Raw genomic sequence first — 18,129 nt, 5'->3', positions numbered from 1 at the left:
TTAGAACTATGAGCTGGTACTCAGTGATGGACACTCTGATGTCATCCAGAGGACACCTGGAGGAAAAATGCCATTCCAAATCCGTTCCATGGGCATCTACCTGGTGGTTGACACTACTGTTGGTCTGATACTCATGTGGGACAAGAAAACCAGTATATTCATCAAACTTAGTCCCAGCTTTCAGGTATACTTTAAAAGTGAAAACATGAATAAAATTACTTCTGTAACATAGTCATATTATCTCTCAAAGAAAGAGTGGAAATTTAGGCTGTAAACCAGAAGAGCAGAAATCACATATTATTATCCTTGTTATGTTGACTTAAATTGTGTACTATGCATTATTCTTAAATTACATTATTCAGCAAAGGCATAACAGCAACTTTATCAGTAGCTTTCTTCATGGAAAACCCTCACTGAAGAGACAGTTTTAGGATCAACTAAAACTAAATAGCTCTGTACTTAAAACAAAACCATCAGTCTATTTCTTCTTTGTAACAACTAGCTAGAGACATCTCTTCCTGAAAAGTGTTTTATGAAAATGTCCAACACTGTTACTAAATAGGCATTAATAATCTTATATAAGATGGTTACATAAGAGTTGTCCTGAGGTCTGTTTCTCACAGATACTAAGAAATTGTGCCTTACTGATCTTTGTCATTTTGTTTATCCTGATGCAGGACCAGGTCTGCGGACTTTGTGGAAACTATGATGGCAATGGAAATAATGACTTCACTACTCGCAGTCAGTCTGTGGTAGGAAATGTGCTGGAGTTTGCCAATAGCTGGAAAGTATCTTCTAGTTGCCCAAATGCCAATCGCACGCAGGATCCATGCACTGCAAACCCATACAGGAAAGCCTGGGCACAGAAGCAATGCAGCATCATCACCAGTGAAGTGTTTGCAAAGTGTCACTCACAGGTATGACAAAAATTTAGTTTTAAATTCTTGACAAAATGATTACATCCATTTTTATGTGGAATAGATTAAAAAATACTCTTACGTACATTTTGTCATGCTTGACAAAGTGAAGTTTGACCAAGTTCCTGCATAGAAATACTTTCACTTTGATTTTCTCAGCTTTTGTCTTGAGCAAGTACACTAAAGAAATGTATTGTTTTGGTTGGTTAGCTTGTTTGTTTTAATTGAAGGAGCAACAGTAGATAAATCTCAAGATATGTTTATTTGCTAACAGCATAATTCTCTACTAATACAAACATCAGCCACCTGATATGTATGACTCTCTACTAGCTTATAGTAATTACCAGTATTTTGCATGTCTTCAAGACCAAACAGTTCTTAATATTGCAGCTTACTAGCAATAGCTTTATTCTACGTTTTCCTCTTGATTTCTCAAAGCATTCTCATTATTTCTTCCTTTCTTAGCTTTCTCTAATACAGACCTATGAGTTTCAGATATCTTATTCAGCTATTTTAGGACAGTTCAAAGAAAACAAGGGCATGAAAACTTGAATGTTTTCTCTGTCAGGTTGAACCAAATGAATATTACCAAGCATGTGTGGATGATGCTTGTGCCTGTGACACTGGAGGAGACTGTGAATGTTTCTGCACAGCAGTAGCTGCCTATGCTCAAGCATGTAATGAGCTAGACATCTGCATATCATGGAGAACCCCATCCATTTGTCGTGAGTTTCAACCCACTACTTTTTTAAGAGGTTCAGAGAGAAAGAAATCAGAAGGGGGGGAAAAAGGAAACAAAGTAGAACAAGAAAGGAAGGAAAAAATTGTATTTCTAAGAAACACAGCTGTATGCTTAAAAAAACCCCAAACAAACACCCTAAAAAAACCCCAACAAAGCAGATTGTCTTCTACTAATTTACTCAACTATCTTAGTAAAATGAAACCACAGCTAATAATTTTACAAGCAGTGTGATTAGTGTCTAATTAACTTGACAATTATGATACAATACTGGTGAAATACGATATTTTATTACACTGCCATATGTCTACATCAGGTTCCTTGTAAATAAAAACTAGTGTACGCTAGCTAAGATCAGTGATTCAGTCAACTGATTTTTCATGTTTAATGCGTAACTGTTGGTGTTAAAACGTTTTAGAAATTTAACAATTGTATTGCATAAGCAATAAAATGAGATATTGCTCACAACCTATGAGGTTATGCTGATCCCATTGGATTTTTACCTAGAAAAATGGGAACAGTATAGAGCTAAAACATCACAGATATTTTTTTTCCTGGCATTTCTTCTTCTAGCTCTCTTCTGTGATTACTATAATCCACAAGGGGAATGTGAGTGGCACTACAAGCCATGTGGAGCACCTTGTATGAAGACCTGCAATAATCCAAGTGGGAAATGCCTTCATGAGATGAGGGGCTTGGAAGGTAAACATAATTATGCATATCTCATTCTACTTGAAAGGTTAAAATGCAGTGTGGTGAACAAAATTTGTATTACTCAGTGTATTACATGTTTGCACTAGAAATTATAAGAAAAGATTTTCTAATTAGTATTGTATTCTCTAATGGATTATGTACTTGTTTAGAATGAAGATGAGGACAAAATACTCCAAAGCATAATGTGCTATCAAAGGAATAGCAGTAAGAGGATCTGACATTCCACTTACCATGTAGCACATTTTGGGAAAATCAGATATGAGTGTAGACTTCTTTATACTTATGAAAGGCCTACTGTCAACTTGACTCTCTTTTTATTGCAGGTTGCTATCCACAATGTCCAAAGAATAAGCCCTATTTTGATGAGGAAACCATGACCTGTGTTTCTTATTGTGGTTGTTATGAAGATGGAAAAAATTACAAACCAGGAATGGAGATGCCTTCAAAGCAGAATTGTGAATCATGGTAGGATTAGAAAAGAATCTTAAAAATAGAGTTTAAAATTGTGGAAGACAATTCATCATGCTAAATTTGTTAATTACCAACAGCAACTAGGCCAGTAAATGTCTAATTTTCTTCCCTTCCCAGGAAATTAAATGATAATATTAGTGAAACATTTTATCATCAAGATATCAATTTACTACTTACTTTGTATATCTATTAAAGTCCTTTAAAGTTATTATCATTATTAAATGAAGTGAAAAACAAGCTAAAATAATTTTAGTTAGGGAATAGTCTGAGAATTTTTAAAAAGATATACCTAAACTCATTATGTGAAATTCATTAGAAGTGAGCAGCCAACTCATGTGCATTGTTTTGAGCTTGTTTCTGTTATTGCATAGTTGCAACAGTCAGCACGATCCTCACGCATTACCAGTGACAAGTGCTGCTAAGCCTTCTGTAAGGCTTAAGTACAGAGTTAGCAAATCCAATTGTGAAGCAGCTGTCTTGAGATACCTTCAAAGTAGCTACACTTGAATATGGTAAGCAATCTGAATAGCAGAAATCCTAAGCCAAAGCCCATTGGAGCTAAACCAACATCCTTGGCAGATTTTGCATTTCATAGATGCCTTGGACAATACAATCTAGGCCATTAACAGCACTAAACCTAATCCATTAAATACATGTCTTATTTTCAGTTTATTCAGTGTATAGGTGTCCTTAGTGCCTGTAAATAAATACATCAAGATTCAGTTCTTCATAGATAAATTGCCCTTAAAACAAGAATTCTTCTTGCATATTTTGGAAGCCTAATGGTAATTGACTCTGTAGGCTACCTCAACATCCATGGTAGTAATCCTTTGTATATATCCTTTTAAATGCAAATCCACTGTGGTTTTCTCCTCCAAAAAACAGACCTATTGGGGAGATAGGATTTCAAATCATCCATCTCACATTTTTTGTCCTGTTCCCAAAACCACTGGTAGGGACGCTGCATGTTCTATATGCTGGCTCAAAGAAGAGCTACCTTTCTTGCCAGAGAACTTGCAGCCTGAATATAATCACCTAGCCTCAATTTGTATAGCAGAACTGACTGCCTAACTCACACAACCAGTATGTCCAGACTCATAATCTGTTTTTCTCTTTTTCAGCGAATGTACAATTCATGGCAAAGTATGCAAATATGATGAACACGGTATGTTGATGAAGTAATTTTTGATATGAATAAGACACATTTAGGGTACTCTCTGTTTCAGGTAGCAACAAATAACATCCTGTTTTAATCTACAGAATGTGTCTGCATTTATGAGGGGCAGAAGTACAACTACAAAGATGTGGTCTACAACACTACAGATGGCACAGGATGGTGTATTGTTGCAACCTGTGGTCCCAATGGAACACTTCAAAGGTTTATGTATGATTGTCTAACCTCAACGTCACCCACAACATCAACGACATTTCACTTCACGTCTACACCACCTACCACTACTTCCACAGGTACGTCCTTTGTAGCCACTAAGATTGTATTATCTTGTTTAGTGAGGAAAATATATTATACAGTACTAAGTGGATTGCTCAGATATTGGCATTGAGATAATGAAATTTTGGTTAATAGAATTCCTGTACAGCATTCCTCAGGTTGGGAATCTCAAATTACTCTGGGCATATGTTGTTTTAAGAAATCAGCATTCAGTATAAAATATCTAAGTTTTGAAATTACAGAAAATACCAGCATGCTAGAATTCAGTATCTATTTTCCATCTATTTCATAATGAGAGTTCACCCACAAAACCTCTCCAACCAATAAATGGTTTCTTCAGATCAGAGCTAAAATACAAAGTGTAGGAAGGTTTGAAATACAGGAACAAAGACTGCTCTGCCCTGAGTGAGGAGCCAAAATTTGGAAGAAAAAAGTAGCAATGAATTTTGATGCATACTATAAAACTTACTCTTTCCACAGATTTTAATATATTCCAGAGAGACTAGTATATACTGAAACAAGATAGAACGAAAGCAAATACACTGAACCAAATGCAAAACAATTGAGACTTGGGTTTTTTCCAGAGCATATAAATTCTACCTGAGCCTTATTTTAGCGCCTTGTAAAACATAATTAGTATTCTCTTGGGAAGTGACAGTTCCAAGCATGTCAGTACATTAAATTGCTGGGTGATGGATTTTCTGTTCTACAATTTACTAAAATAAACTGATGCACAACAGGATCATAATGTAAGACAAATGACATGAGGAAAACTGTCAGCCCATTTAAAACAAAAAAAAAAAAATTACAAAATTTTACATTTAACAACAAAAAAAATAGCATCTACAGGAAGTAATTCTTAATTTCATGGTGTCTTCCTTCGCCTTTTCTCCTTCACAGTGTCACCAACTACATCAGTATGTGTTCATGAAGTCTGTAAGTGGTCCGAATGGTACGATGGGAGTCTACAAACCCCTGGCTATGATGGAGGAGATTTTGAAACTTTCAATGATTTACGAGCAAAAGGTTATGAAGTTTGTGAAGCCCCAAAGGCTATTGAATGCAGAGCAGAAAAGTTCCCTGATATACCACTGAAAGACCTTGGCCAAAAAGTAGAATGCAGTACAACACGAGGGCTTATATGTTACAACAAGGATCAAATTTCAACAATGTGCAACAACTACCAAATCAGAATCCTCTGCTGTGTTTTTGTACCATGCTCTTCCACAACGCCTTTCAGCGCATCAACCCCAGTCACAACTCCAAATCTGACAGAAACATCTACTGAAGCAACGTATTCAGTTACTACGGAAAGTATATTGATACCTTCACCTACTGAAGAAACAACTAGAACCACAACACCTGTCACAACACCTCCTCCAACAACTCCTCTTTGTTTCAAAGAAAAGTGTTACTGGTCAAGATGGTATGATGTAAGCTATCCAGGGTCAGGTTACGATGATGGAGATTTTGACACGATTGAAAACATTGAAAATAATGGATACAAAGTCTGCCACAATAGAAAGGATGTGGAATGTAGAGCAGTACGATTCCCGAATACACCATATCCTCTACTAGAGCAAAACATAATATGTAACACAGAAGAAGGGTTGAAATGTTACAATAAAGATCAACTTCCACCAATCTGCTATAATTATGAATTAAGATTTAAATGCTGCGTGAATATAGCAGTGCCATGTGAAACAACCCCTGAAATTCTAACAAAAACAACACAACCAACTACTATTCCATCAAGTACAATCTCCACACCAGAATCAACGACTCTAAGTTTGCAAACAAAACACAAGACAACCACGGAACACCCAGTTGAACCAAAAACAGATTACATTCACACCAGAATAACATCAAAACCTACAAGGCAAACTCCAAAACCAACTACTACAACACCAGTGCTAAGCAGCACAACCACAAAAACTACACCATATTCACCTACCACCCCCTGTGAACCCGAAGTGTGCACCTGGAGCGAATGGTTCGACGTCGACTTCCCCTCCTCGGGGCCCAGCCAGGGAGACTTCGAAACCTACCAGCACATCCGCGCCGCCGGCAAGCAGGTCTGCTGGCAGCCAAAGGAGATCGAGTGCCGGGCGGAGGACTACCCCGACGTTGCTATCCAGCAGGTGGGGCAGGTCGTGCAGTGTGACGTCCACTTTGGACTGGTGTGCAAGAACGAGGACCAGACGGGCAAGTTCAAGATGTGCCTCAACTACAAGATCCGTGTGCTCTGCTGCACCCCCAACTACAACTGCTCATTCCCCCCAGTCCCCGTGATAACAACCAGCCCCACCACCACCACCACCACCACATCGATCCCGTCCTCCACCACCACAGTCACCACCTCCACCTCCACGCCATACATCTCCACCACCACGAGTCCCACCTCCACGGAAATCATCACTTCCACCAGCACCACCATCCCCACGCCGACGACGTCTACGACAACTTCCTCCACCACCCCCTGTGAACCCGAAGTGTGCACCTGGAGCGAATGGTTCGACGTCGACTTCCCCTCCTCGGGGCCCAGCCAGGGAGACTTCGAAACCTACCAGCACATCCGCGCCGCCGGCAAGCAGGTCTGCCGGCAGCCAAAGGAGATCGAGTGCCGGGCGGAGGACTACCCCGACGTTGCTATCCAGCAGGTGGGGCAGGTCGTGCAGTGCGACGTCCACTTTGGACTGGTGTGCAAGAACGAGGACCAGACGGGCAAGTTCAAGATGTGCCTCAACTACAAGATCCGTGTGCTCTGCTGCACCCCCAACTACAACTGCTCATTCCCCCCAGTCCCCGTGATAACAACCAGCCCCACCACCACCACCACCACCACATCGATCCCGTCCTCCACCACCACAGTCACCACCTCCACCTCCACGCCATACATCTCCACCACCACGAGTCCCACCTCCACGGAAATCATCACTTCCACCAGCACCACCATCCCCACGCCGACGACGTCTACGACAACTTCCTCCACCACCCCCTGTGAACCCGAAGTGTGCACCTGGAGCGAATGGTTCGACGTCGACTTCCCCTCCTCGGGGCCCAGCCAGGGAGACTTCGAAACCTACCAGCACATCCGCGCTGCCGGCAAGCAGGTCTGCCGGCAGCCAAAGGAGATCGAGTGCCGGGCGGAGGACTACCCCGACGTTGCTATCCAGCAGGTGGGGCAGGTCGTGCAGTGCGACGTCCACTTTGGACTGGTGTGCAAGAACGAGGACCAGACGGGCAAGTTCAAGATGTGCCTCAACTACAAGATCCGTGTGCTCTGCTGCACCCCCAACTACAACTGCTCATTGCCCCCAGTCCCCGTGATAACAACCAGCCCCACCACCACCACCACGACATCGATCCCGTCCTCCACCACCACAGTCACCACCTCCACCTCCACGCCATACATCTCCACCACCACGAGTCCCACCTCCACGGAAATCATCACTTCCACCAGCACCACCATCCCCACGCCGACGACATCTACGACAACTTCCTCCACCACCGCCTGTGAACCCGAAGTGTGCACCTGGAGCGAATGGTTCGACGTCGACTTCCCCTCCTCGGGGCCCAGCCAGGGAGACTTCGAAACCTACCAGCACATCCGCGCCGCCGGCAAGCAGGTCTGCCGGCAGCCAAAGGAGATCGAGTGCCGGGCGGAGGACTACCCCGACGTTGCTATCCAGCAGGTGGGGCAGGTCGTGCAGTGCGACGTCCACTTTGGACTGGTGTGCAAGAACGAGGACCAGACGGGCAAGTTCAAGATGTGCCTCAACTACAAGATCCGTGTGCTCTGCTGCACCCCCAACTACAACTGCTCATTCCCCCCAGTCCCCGTGATAACAACCAGCCCCACCACCACCACCACATCGATCCCGTCCTCCACCACCACAGTCACCACCTCCACCTCCACGCCATACATCTCCACCACCACGAGTCCCACCTCCACGGAAATCATCACTTCCACCAGCACCACCATCCCCACGCCGACGACGTCTACGACAACTTCCTCCACCACCCCCTGTGAACCCGAAGTGTGCACCTGGAGCGAATGGTTCGACGTCGACTTCCCCTCCTCGGGGCCCAGCCAGGGAGACTTCGAAACCTACCAGCACATCCGCGCCGCCGGCAAGCAGGTCTGCCGGCAGCCAAAGGCGATCGAGTGCCGAGCGGAGGACTACCCCGACGTTGCTATCCAGCAGGTGGGGCAGGTCGTGCAGTGCGACGTCCACTTTGGACTGGTGTGCAAGAACGAGGACCAGACGGGCAAGTTCAAGATGTGCCTCAACTACAAGATCCGTGTGCTCTGCTGCACCCCCAACTACAACTGCTCATTCCCCCCAGTCCCCGTGATAACAACCAGCCCCACCACCACCACCACCACCACATCGATCCCGTCCTCCACCACCACAGTCACCACCTCCACCTCCACGCCATACATCTCCACCACCACGAGTCCCACCTCCACGGAAATCATCACTTCCACCAGCACCACCATCCCCACGCCGACGACGTCTACGACAACTTCCTCCACCACCCCCTGTGAACCCGAAGTGTGCACCTGGAGCGAATGGTTCGACGTCGACTTCCCCTCCTCGGGGCCCAGCCAGGGAGACTTCGAAACCTACCAGCACATCCGCGCCGCCGGCAAGCAGGTCTGCCGGCAGCCAAAGGAGATCGAGTGCCGGGCGGAGGACTACCCCGACGTTGCTATCCAGCAGGTGGGGCAGGTCGTGCAGTGCGACGTCCACTTTGGACTGGTGTGCAAGAACGAGGACCAGACGGGCAAGTTCAAGATGTGCCTCAACTACAAGATCCGTGTGCTCTGCTGCACCCCCAACTACAACTGCTCATTCCCCCCAGTCCCCGTGATAACAACCAGCCCCACCACCACCACCACCACCACATCGATCCCGTCCTCCACCACCACAGTCACCACCTCCACCTCCACGCCATACATCTCCACCACCACGAGTCCCACCTCCACGGAAATCATCACTTCCACCAGCACCACCATCCCCACGCCGACGACGTCTACGACAACTTCCTCCACCACCCCCTGTGAACCCGAAGTGTGCACCTGGAGCGAATGGTTCGACGTCGACTTCCCCTCCTCGGGGCCCAGCCAGGGAGACTTCGAAACCTACCAGCACATCCGCGCCGCCGGCAAGCAGGTCTGCCGGCAGCCAAAGGAGATCGAGTGCCGGGCGGAGGACTACCCCGACGTTGCTATCCAGCAGGTGGGGCAGGTCGTGCAGTGCGACGTCCACTTTGGACTGGTGTGCAAGAACGAGGACCAGACGGGCAAGTTCAAGATGTGCCTCAACTACAAGATCCGTGTGCTCTGCTGCACCCCCAACTACAACTGCTCATTGCCCCCAGTCCCCGTGATAACAACCAGCCCCACCACCACCACCACCACCACATCAATCCCGTCCTCCACCACCACAGTCACCACCTCCACCTCCACGCCATACATCTCCACCACCACGAGTCCCACCTCCACGGAAATCATCACTTCCACCAGCACCACCATCCCCACGCCGACGACGTCTACGACAACTTCCTCCACCACCCCCTGTGAACCCGAAGTGTGCACCTGGAGCGAATGGTTCGACGTCGACTTCCCCTCCTCGGGGCCCAGCCAGGGAGACTTCGAAACCTACCAGCACATCCGCGCCGCCGGCAAGCAGGTCTGCCGGCAGCCAAAGGAGATCGAGTGCCGGGCGGAGGACTACCCCGACGTTGCTATCCAGCAGGTGGGGCAGGTCGTGCAGTGCGACGTCCACTTTGGACTGGTGTGCAAGAACGAGGACCAGACGGGCAAGTTCAAGATGTGCCTCAACTACAAGATCCGTGTGCTCTGCTGCACCCCCAACTACAACTGCTCATTCCCCCCAGTCCCCGTGATAACAACCAGCCCCACCACCACCACCACCACCACATCGATCCCGTCCTCCACCACCACAGTCACCACCTCCACCTCCACGCCATACATCTCCACCACCACGAGTCCCACCTCCACGGAAATCATCACTTCCACCAGCACCACCATCCCCACGCCGACGACGTCTACGACAACTTCCTCCACCACCCCCTGTGAACCCGAAGTGTGCACCTGGAGCGAATGGTTCGACGTCGACTTCCCCTCCTCGGGGCCCAGCCAGGGAGACTTCGAAACCTACCAGCACATCCGCGCCGCCGGCAAGCAGGTCTGCCGGCAGCCAAAGGAGATCGAGTGCCGGGCGGAGGACTACCCCGACGTTGCTATCCAGCAGGTGGGGCAGGTCGTGCAGTGCGATGTCCACTTTGGACTGGTGTGCAAGAACGAGGACCAGACGGGCAAGTTCAAGATGTGCCTCAACTACAAGATCCGTGTGCTCTGCTGCACCCCCAACTACAACTGCTCATTCCCCCCAGTCCCCGTGATAACAACCAGCCCCACCACCACCACCACCACCACATCGATCCCGTCCTCCACCACCACAGTCACCACCTCCACCTCCACGCCATACATCTCCACCACCACGAGTCCCACCTCCACGGAAATCATCACTTCCACCAGCACCACCATCCCCACGCCGACGACGTCTACGACAACTTCCTCCACCACCCCCTGTGAACCCGAAGTGTGCACCTGGAGCGAATGGTTCGACGTCGACTTCCCCTCCTCGGGGCCCAGCCAGGGAGACTTCGAAACCTACCAGCACATCCGCGCCGCCGGCAAGCAGGTCTGCCGGCAGCCAAAGGAGATCGAGTGCCGGGCGGAGGACTACCCCGACGTTGCTATCCAGCAGGTGGGGCAGGTCGTGCAGTGCGACGTCCACTTTGGACTGGTGTGCAAGAACGAGGACCAGACGGGCAAGTTCAAGATGTGCCTCAACTACAAGATCCGTGTGCTCTGCTGCACCCCCAACTACAACTGCTCATTCCCCCCAGTCCCCGTGATAACAACCAGCCCCACCACCACCACCACCACCACATCGATCCCGTCCTCCACCACCACAGTCACCACCTCCACCTCCACGCCATACATCTCCACCACCACGAGTCCCACCTCCACGGAAATCATCACTTCCACCAGCACCACCATCCCCACGCCGACGACGTCTACGACAACTTCCTCCACCACCCCCTGTGAACCCGAAGTGTGCACCTGGAGCGAATGGTTCGACGTCGACTTCCCCTCCTCGGGGCCCAGCCAGGGAGACTTCGAAACCTACCAGCACATCCGCGCCGCCGGCAAGCAGGTCTGCCGGCAGCCAAAGGAGATCGAGTGCCGGGCGGAGGACTACCCCGACGTTGCTATCCAGCAGGTGGGGCAGGTCGTGCAGTGCGACGTCCACTTTGGACTGGTGTGCAAGAATGAGGACCAGACGGGCAAGTTCAAGATGTGCCTCAACTACAAGATCCGTGTGCTCTGCTGCACCCCCAACTACAACTGCTCATTCCCCCCAGTCCCCGTGATAACAACCAGCCCCACCACCACCACCACCACCACATCGATCCCGTCCTCCACCACCACAGTCACCACCTCCACCTCCACGCCATACATCTCCACCACCACGAGTCCCACCTCCACGGAAATCATCACTTCCACCAGCACCACCATCCCCACGCCGACGACGTCTACGACAACTTCCTCCACCACCCCCTGTGAACCCGAAGTGTGCACCTGGAGCGAATGGTTCGACGTCGACTTCCCCTCCTCGGGGCCCAGCCAGGGAGACTTCGAAACCTACCAGCACATCCGCGCCGCCGGCAAGCAGGTCTGCCGGCAGCCAAAGGAGATCGAGTGCCGGGCGGAGGACTACCCCGACGTTGCTATCCAGCAGGTGGGGCAGGTCGTGCAGTGCGACGTCCACTTTGGACTGGTGTGCAAGAACGAGGACCAGACGGGCAAGTTCAAGATGTGCCTCAACTACAAGATCCGTGTGCTCTGCTGCACCCCCAACTACAACTGCTCATTCCCCCCAGTCCCCGTGATAACAACCAGCCCCACCACCACCACCACCACCACGACATCGATCCCGTCCTCCACCACCACAGTCACCACCTCCACCTCCACGCCATACATCTCCACCACCACGAGTCCCACCTCCACGGAAATCATCACTTCCACCAGCACCACCATCCCCACGCCGACGACATCTACGACAACTTCCTCCACCACCCCCTGTGAACCCGAAGTGTGCACCTGGAGCGAATGGTTCGACGTCGACTTCCCCTCCTCGGGGCCCAGCCAGGGAGACTTCGAAACCTACCAGCACATCCGCGCCGCCGGCAAGCAGGTCTGCCAGCAGCCAAAGGAGATCGAGTGCCGGGCGGAGGACTACCCCGACGTTGCTATCCAGCAGGTGGGGCAGGTCGTGCAGTGCGACGTCCACTTTGGACTGGTGTGCAAGAATGAGGACCAGACGGGCAAGTTCAAGATGTGCCTCAACTACAAGATCCGTGTGCTCTGCTGCACCCCCAACTACAACTGCTCATTCCCCCCAGTCCCCGTGATAACAACCAGCCCCACCACCACCACCACCACCACATCGATCCCGTCCTCCACCACCACAGTCACCACCTCCACCTCCACACCATACATCTCCACCACCACGAGTCCCACCTCCACGGAAATCATCACTTCCACCAGCACCACCATCCCCACGCCGACGACGTCTACGACAACTTCCTCCACCACCCCCTGTGAACCCGAAGTGTGCACCTGGAGCGAATGGTTCGACGTCGACTTCCCCTCCTCGGGGCCCAGCCAGGGAGACTTCGAAACCTACCAGCACATCCGCGCCGCCGGCAAGCAGGTCTGCCGGCAGCCAAAGGAGATCGAGTGCCGGGCGGAGGACTACCCCGACGTTGCTATCCAGCAGGTGGGGCAGGTCGTGCAGTGCGACGTCCACTTTGGACTGGTGTGCAAGAACGAGGACCAGACGGGCAAGTTCAAGATGTGCCTCAACTACAAGATCCGTGTGCTCTGCTGCACCCCCAACTACAACTGCTCATTCCCCCCAGTCCCCGTGATAACAACCAGCCCCACCACCACCACCACCACCACATCGATCCCGTCCTCCACCACCACAGTCACCACCTCCACCTCCACGCCATACATCTCCACCACCACGAGTCCCACCTCCACGGAAATCATCACTTCCACCAGCACCACCATCCCCACGCCGACGACGTCTACGACAACTTCCTCCACCACCCCCTGTGAACCCGAAGTGTGCACCTGGAGCGAATGGTTCGACGTCGACTTCCCCTCCTCGGGGCCCAGCCAGGGAGACTTCGAAACCTACCAGCACATCCGCGCCGCCGGCAAGCAGGTCTGCCGGCAGCCAAAGGAGATCGAGTGCCGGGCGGAGGACTACCCCGACGTTGCTATCCAGCAGGTGGGGCAGGTCGTGCAGTGCGACGTCCACTTTGGACTGGTGTGCAAGAACGAGGACCAGACGGGCAAGTTCAAGATGTGCCTCAACTACAAGATCCGTGTGCTCTGCTGCACCCCCAACTACAACTGCTCATTCCCCCCAGTCCCCGTGATAACAACCAGCCCCACCACCACCACCACCACCACATCGATCCCGTCCTCCACCACCACAGTCACCACCTCCACCTCCACGCCATACATCTCCACCACCACGAGTCCCACCTCCACGGAAATCATCACTTCCACCAGCACCACCATCCCCACGCCGACGACGTCTACGACAACTTCCTCCACCACCCCCTGTGAACCCGAAGTGTGCACCTGGAGCGAATGGTTCGACGTCGACTTCCCCTCCTCGGGGCCCAGCCAGGGAGACTTCGAAACCTACCAGCACATCCGCGCCGCCGGCAAGCAGGTCTGCCGGCAGCCAAAGGAGATCGAGTGCCGGGCGGAGGACTACCCCGACGTTGCTATCCAGCAGGTGGGGCAGGTCGTGCAGTGCGACGTCCACTTTGGACTGGTGTGCAAGAACGAGGACCAGACGGGCAAGTTCAAGATGTGCCTCAACTACAAGATCCGTGTGCTCTGCTGCACCCCCAACTACAACTGCTCATTCCCCCCAGTCCCCGTGATAACAACCAGCCCCACCACCACCACCACCACCACGACATCGATCCCGTCCTCCACCACCACAGTCACCACCTCCACCTCCACGCCATACATCTCCACCACCACGAGTCCCACCTCCACGGAAATCATCACTTCCACCAGCACCACCATCCCCACGCCGACGACGTCTACGACAACTTCCTCCACCACCCCCTGTGAACCCGAAGTGTGCACCTGGAGCGAATGGTTCGACGTCGACTTCCCCTCCTCGGGGCCCAGCCAGGGAGACTTCGAAACCTACCAGCACATCCGCGCCGCCGGCAAGCAGGTCTGCCGGCAGCCAAAGGAGATCGAGTGCCGGGCGGAGGACTACCCCGACGTTGCTATCCAGCAGGTGGGGCAGGTCGTGCAGTGCGACGTCCACTTTGGACTGGTGTGCAAGAACGAGGACCAGACGGGCAAGTTCAAGATGTGCCTCAACTACAAGATCCGTGTGCTCTGCTGCACCCCCAACTACAACTGCTCATTCCCCCCAGTCCCCGTGATAACAACCAGCCCCACCACCACCACCACCACCACGACATCGATCCCGTCCTCCACCACCACAGTCACCACCTCCACCTCCACGCCATACATCTCCACCACCACGAGTCCCACCTCCACGGAAATCATCACTTCCACCAGCACCACCATCCCCACGCCGACGACGTCTACGACAACTTCCTCCACCACCCCCTGTGAACCCGAAGTGTGCACCTGGAGCGAATGGTTCGACGTCGACTTCCCCTCCTCGGGGCCCAGCCAGGGAGACTTCGAAACCTACCAGCACATCCGCGCCGCCGGCAAGCAGGTCTGCCGGCAGCCAAAGGAGATCGAGTGCCGGGCGGAGGACTACCCCGACGTTGCTATCCAGCAGGTGGGGCAGGTCGTGCAGTGCGACGTCCACTTTGGACTGGTGTGCAAGAACGAGGACCAGACGGGCAAGTTCAAGATGTGCCTCAACTACAAGATCCGTGTGCTCTGCTGCACCCCCAACTACAACTGCTCATTCCCCCCAGTCCCCGTGATAACAACCAGCCCCACCACCACCACCACCACCACATCGATCCCGTCCTCCACCACCACAGTCACCACCTCCACCTCCACGCCATACATCTCCACCACCACGAGTCCCACCTCCACGGAAATCATCACTTCCACCAGCACCACCATCCCCACGCCGACGACGTCTACGACAACTTCCTCCACCACCCCCTGTGAACCCGAAGTGTGCACCTGGAGCGAATGGTTCGACGTCGACTTCCCCTCCTCGGGGCCCAGCCAGGGAGACTTCGAAACCTACCAGCACATCCGCGCCGCCGGCAAGCAGGTCTGCCGGCAGCCAAAGGAGATCGAGTGCCGGGCGGAGGACTACCCCGACGTTGCTATCCAGCAGGTGGGGCAGGTCGTGCAGTGCGACGTCCACTTTGGACTGGTGTGCAAGAACGAGGACCAGACGGGCAAGTTCAAGATGTGCCTCAACTACAAGATCCGTGTGCTCTGCTGCACCCCCAACTACAACTGCTCATTCCCCCCAGTCCCCGTGATAACAACCAGCCCCACCACCACCACCACCACCACATCGATCCCGTCCTCCACCACCACAGTCACCACCTCCACCTCCACGCCATACATCTCCACCACCACGAGTCCCACCTCCACGGAAATCATCACTTCCACCAGCACCACCATCCCCACGCCGACGACGTCTACGACAACTTCCTCCACCACCCCCTGTGAACCCGAAGTGTGCACCTGGAGCGAATGGTTCGACGTCGACTTCCCCTCCTCGGGGCCCAGCCAGGGAGACTTCGAAACCTACCAGCACATCCGCGCCGCCGGCAAGCAGGTCTGCCGGCAGCCAAAGGAGATCGAGTGCCGGGCGGAGGACTACCCCGACGTTGCTATCCAGCAGGTGGGGCAGGTCGTGCAGTGCGACGTCCACTTTGGACTGGTGTGCAAGAACGAGGACCAGACGGGCAAGTTCAAGATGTGCCTCAACTACAAGATCCGTGTGCTCTGCTGCACCCCCAACTACAACTGCTCATTCCCCCCAGTCCCCGTGATAACAACCAGCCCCACCACCACCACCACCACCACATCGATCCCGTCCTCCACCACCACAGTCACCACCTCCACCTCCACGCCATACATCTCCACCACCACGAGTCCCACCTCCACGGAAATCATCACTTCCACCAGCACCACCATCCCCACGCCGACGACGTCTACGACAACTTCCTCCACCACCGCCTGTGAACCCGAAGTGTGCACCTGGAGCGAATGGTTCGACGTCGACTTCCCCTCCTCGGGGCCCAGCCAGGGAGACTTCGAAACCTACCAGCACATCCGCGCCGCCGGCAAGCAGGTCTGCCGGCAGCCAAAGGAGATCGAGTGCCGGGCGGAGGACTACCCCGACGTTGCTATCCAGCAGGTGGGGCAGGTCGTGCAGTGCGACGTCCACTTTGGACTGGTGTGCAAGAACGAGGACCAGACGGGCAAGTTCAAGATGTGCCTCAACTACAAGATCCGTGTGCTCTGCTGCACCCCCAACTACAACTGCTCATTCCCCCCAGTCCCCGTGATAACAACCAGCCCCACCACCACCACCACATCGATCCCGTCCTCCACCACCACAGTCACCACCTCCACCTCCACGCCATACATCTCCACCACCACGAGTCCCACCTCCACGGAAATCATCACTTCCACCAGCACCACCATCCCCACGCCGACGACGTCTACGACAACTTCCTCCACCACCCCCTGTGAACCCGAAGTGTGCACCTGGAGCGAATGGTTTGACGTCGACTTCCCCTCCTCGGGGCCCAGCCAGGGAGACTTTGAAACCTACCAGCACATCCGCGCCGCCGGCAAGCAGGTCTGCCGGCAGCCAAAGGCGATCGAGTGCCGAGCGGAGGACTACCCCGACGTTGCTATCCAGCAGGTGGGGCAGGTCGTGCAGTGCGACGTCCACTTTGGACTGGTGTGCAAGAACGAGGACCAGACGGGCAAGTTCAAGATGTGCCTCAACTACAAGATCCGTGTGCTCTGCTGCACCCCCAACTACAACTGCTCATTCCCCCCAGTCCCCGTGATAACAACCAGCCCCACCACCACCACCACCACCACATCGATCCCGTCCTCCACCACCACAGTCACCACCTCCACCTCCACGCCATACATCTCCACCACCACGAGTCCCACCTCCACGGAAATCATCACTTCCACCAGCACCACCATCCCCACGCCGACGACGTCTACGACAACTTCCTCCACCACCCCCTGTGAACCCGAAGTGTGCACCTGGAGCGAATGGTTCGACGTCGACTTCCCCTCCTCGGGGCCCAGCCAGGGAGACTTCGAAACCTACCAGCACATCCGCGCCGCCGGCAAGCAGGTCTGCCGGCAGCCAAAGGAGATCGAGTGCCGGGCGGAGGACTACCCCGACGTTGCTATCCAGCAGGTGGGGCAGGTCGTGCAGTGCGACGTCCACTTTGGACTGGTGTGCAAGAACGAGGACCAGACGGGCAAGTTCAAGATGTGCCTCAACTACAAGATCCGTGTGCTCTGCTGCACCCCCAACTACAACTGCCCTTTCTCCACCCTCTCAACCACCACCAGCACTTCCACCATTGCCACCCTAAGTGAATCCTTCTTCACAACAAGTTCTCCCATTTCATCTACACCGTGTTTCTGCAAGATTGGTGATGCTATTTTTTCACCTGGTTCGTGTGCATTATTTGGCACC

The 18,129-nt window shown here is 52.5% G+C and overlaps 1 protein-coding gene across 1 annotated transcript in view; it reads left to right on the top strand.

The window, feature by feature from the left end:
- LOC134419937 (mucin-5AC-like) overlaps nucleotides 1–18,129 on the top strand; it is a 48,383-nt gene that overhangs the window by 18,037 nt on the left and 12,217 nt on the right. Inside the window, exons 23-30 of the mRNA XM_063159539.1 lie at nucleotides 5–184; nucleotides 678–917; nucleotides 1,486–1,642; nucleotides 2,230–2,358; nucleotides 2,694–2,835; nucleotides 3,963–4,006; nucleotides 4,102–4,308; nucleotides 5,192–18,106. Of these exons, the coding sequence (XP_063015609.1) occupies nucleotides 5–184; nucleotides 678–917; nucleotides 1,486–1,642; nucleotides 2,230–2,358; nucleotides 2,694–2,835; nucleotides 3,963–4,006; nucleotides 4,102–4,308; nucleotides 5,192–18,106 (14,014 nt within the window). The remainder of the gene's footprint in view (nucleotides 1–4; nucleotides 185–677; nucleotides 918–1,485; nucleotides 1,643–2,229; nucleotides 2,359–2,693; nucleotides 2,836–3,962; nucleotides 4,007–4,101; nucleotides 4,309–5,191; nucleotides 18,107–18,129) is intronic.

The sequence above is a fragment of the Melospiza melodia genome, chromosome 6 (assembly GCF_035770615.1).
Source record: "Melospiza melodia melodia isolate bMelMel2 chromosome 6, bMelMel2.pri, whole genome shotgun sequence".
NCBI classification, from domain to species: domain Eukaryota; kingdom Metazoa; phylum Chordata; class Aves; order Passeriformes; family Passerellidae; genus Melospiza; species Melospiza melodia.
This window is presented reverse-complemented; position numbering and strand designations above follow the sequence as displayed.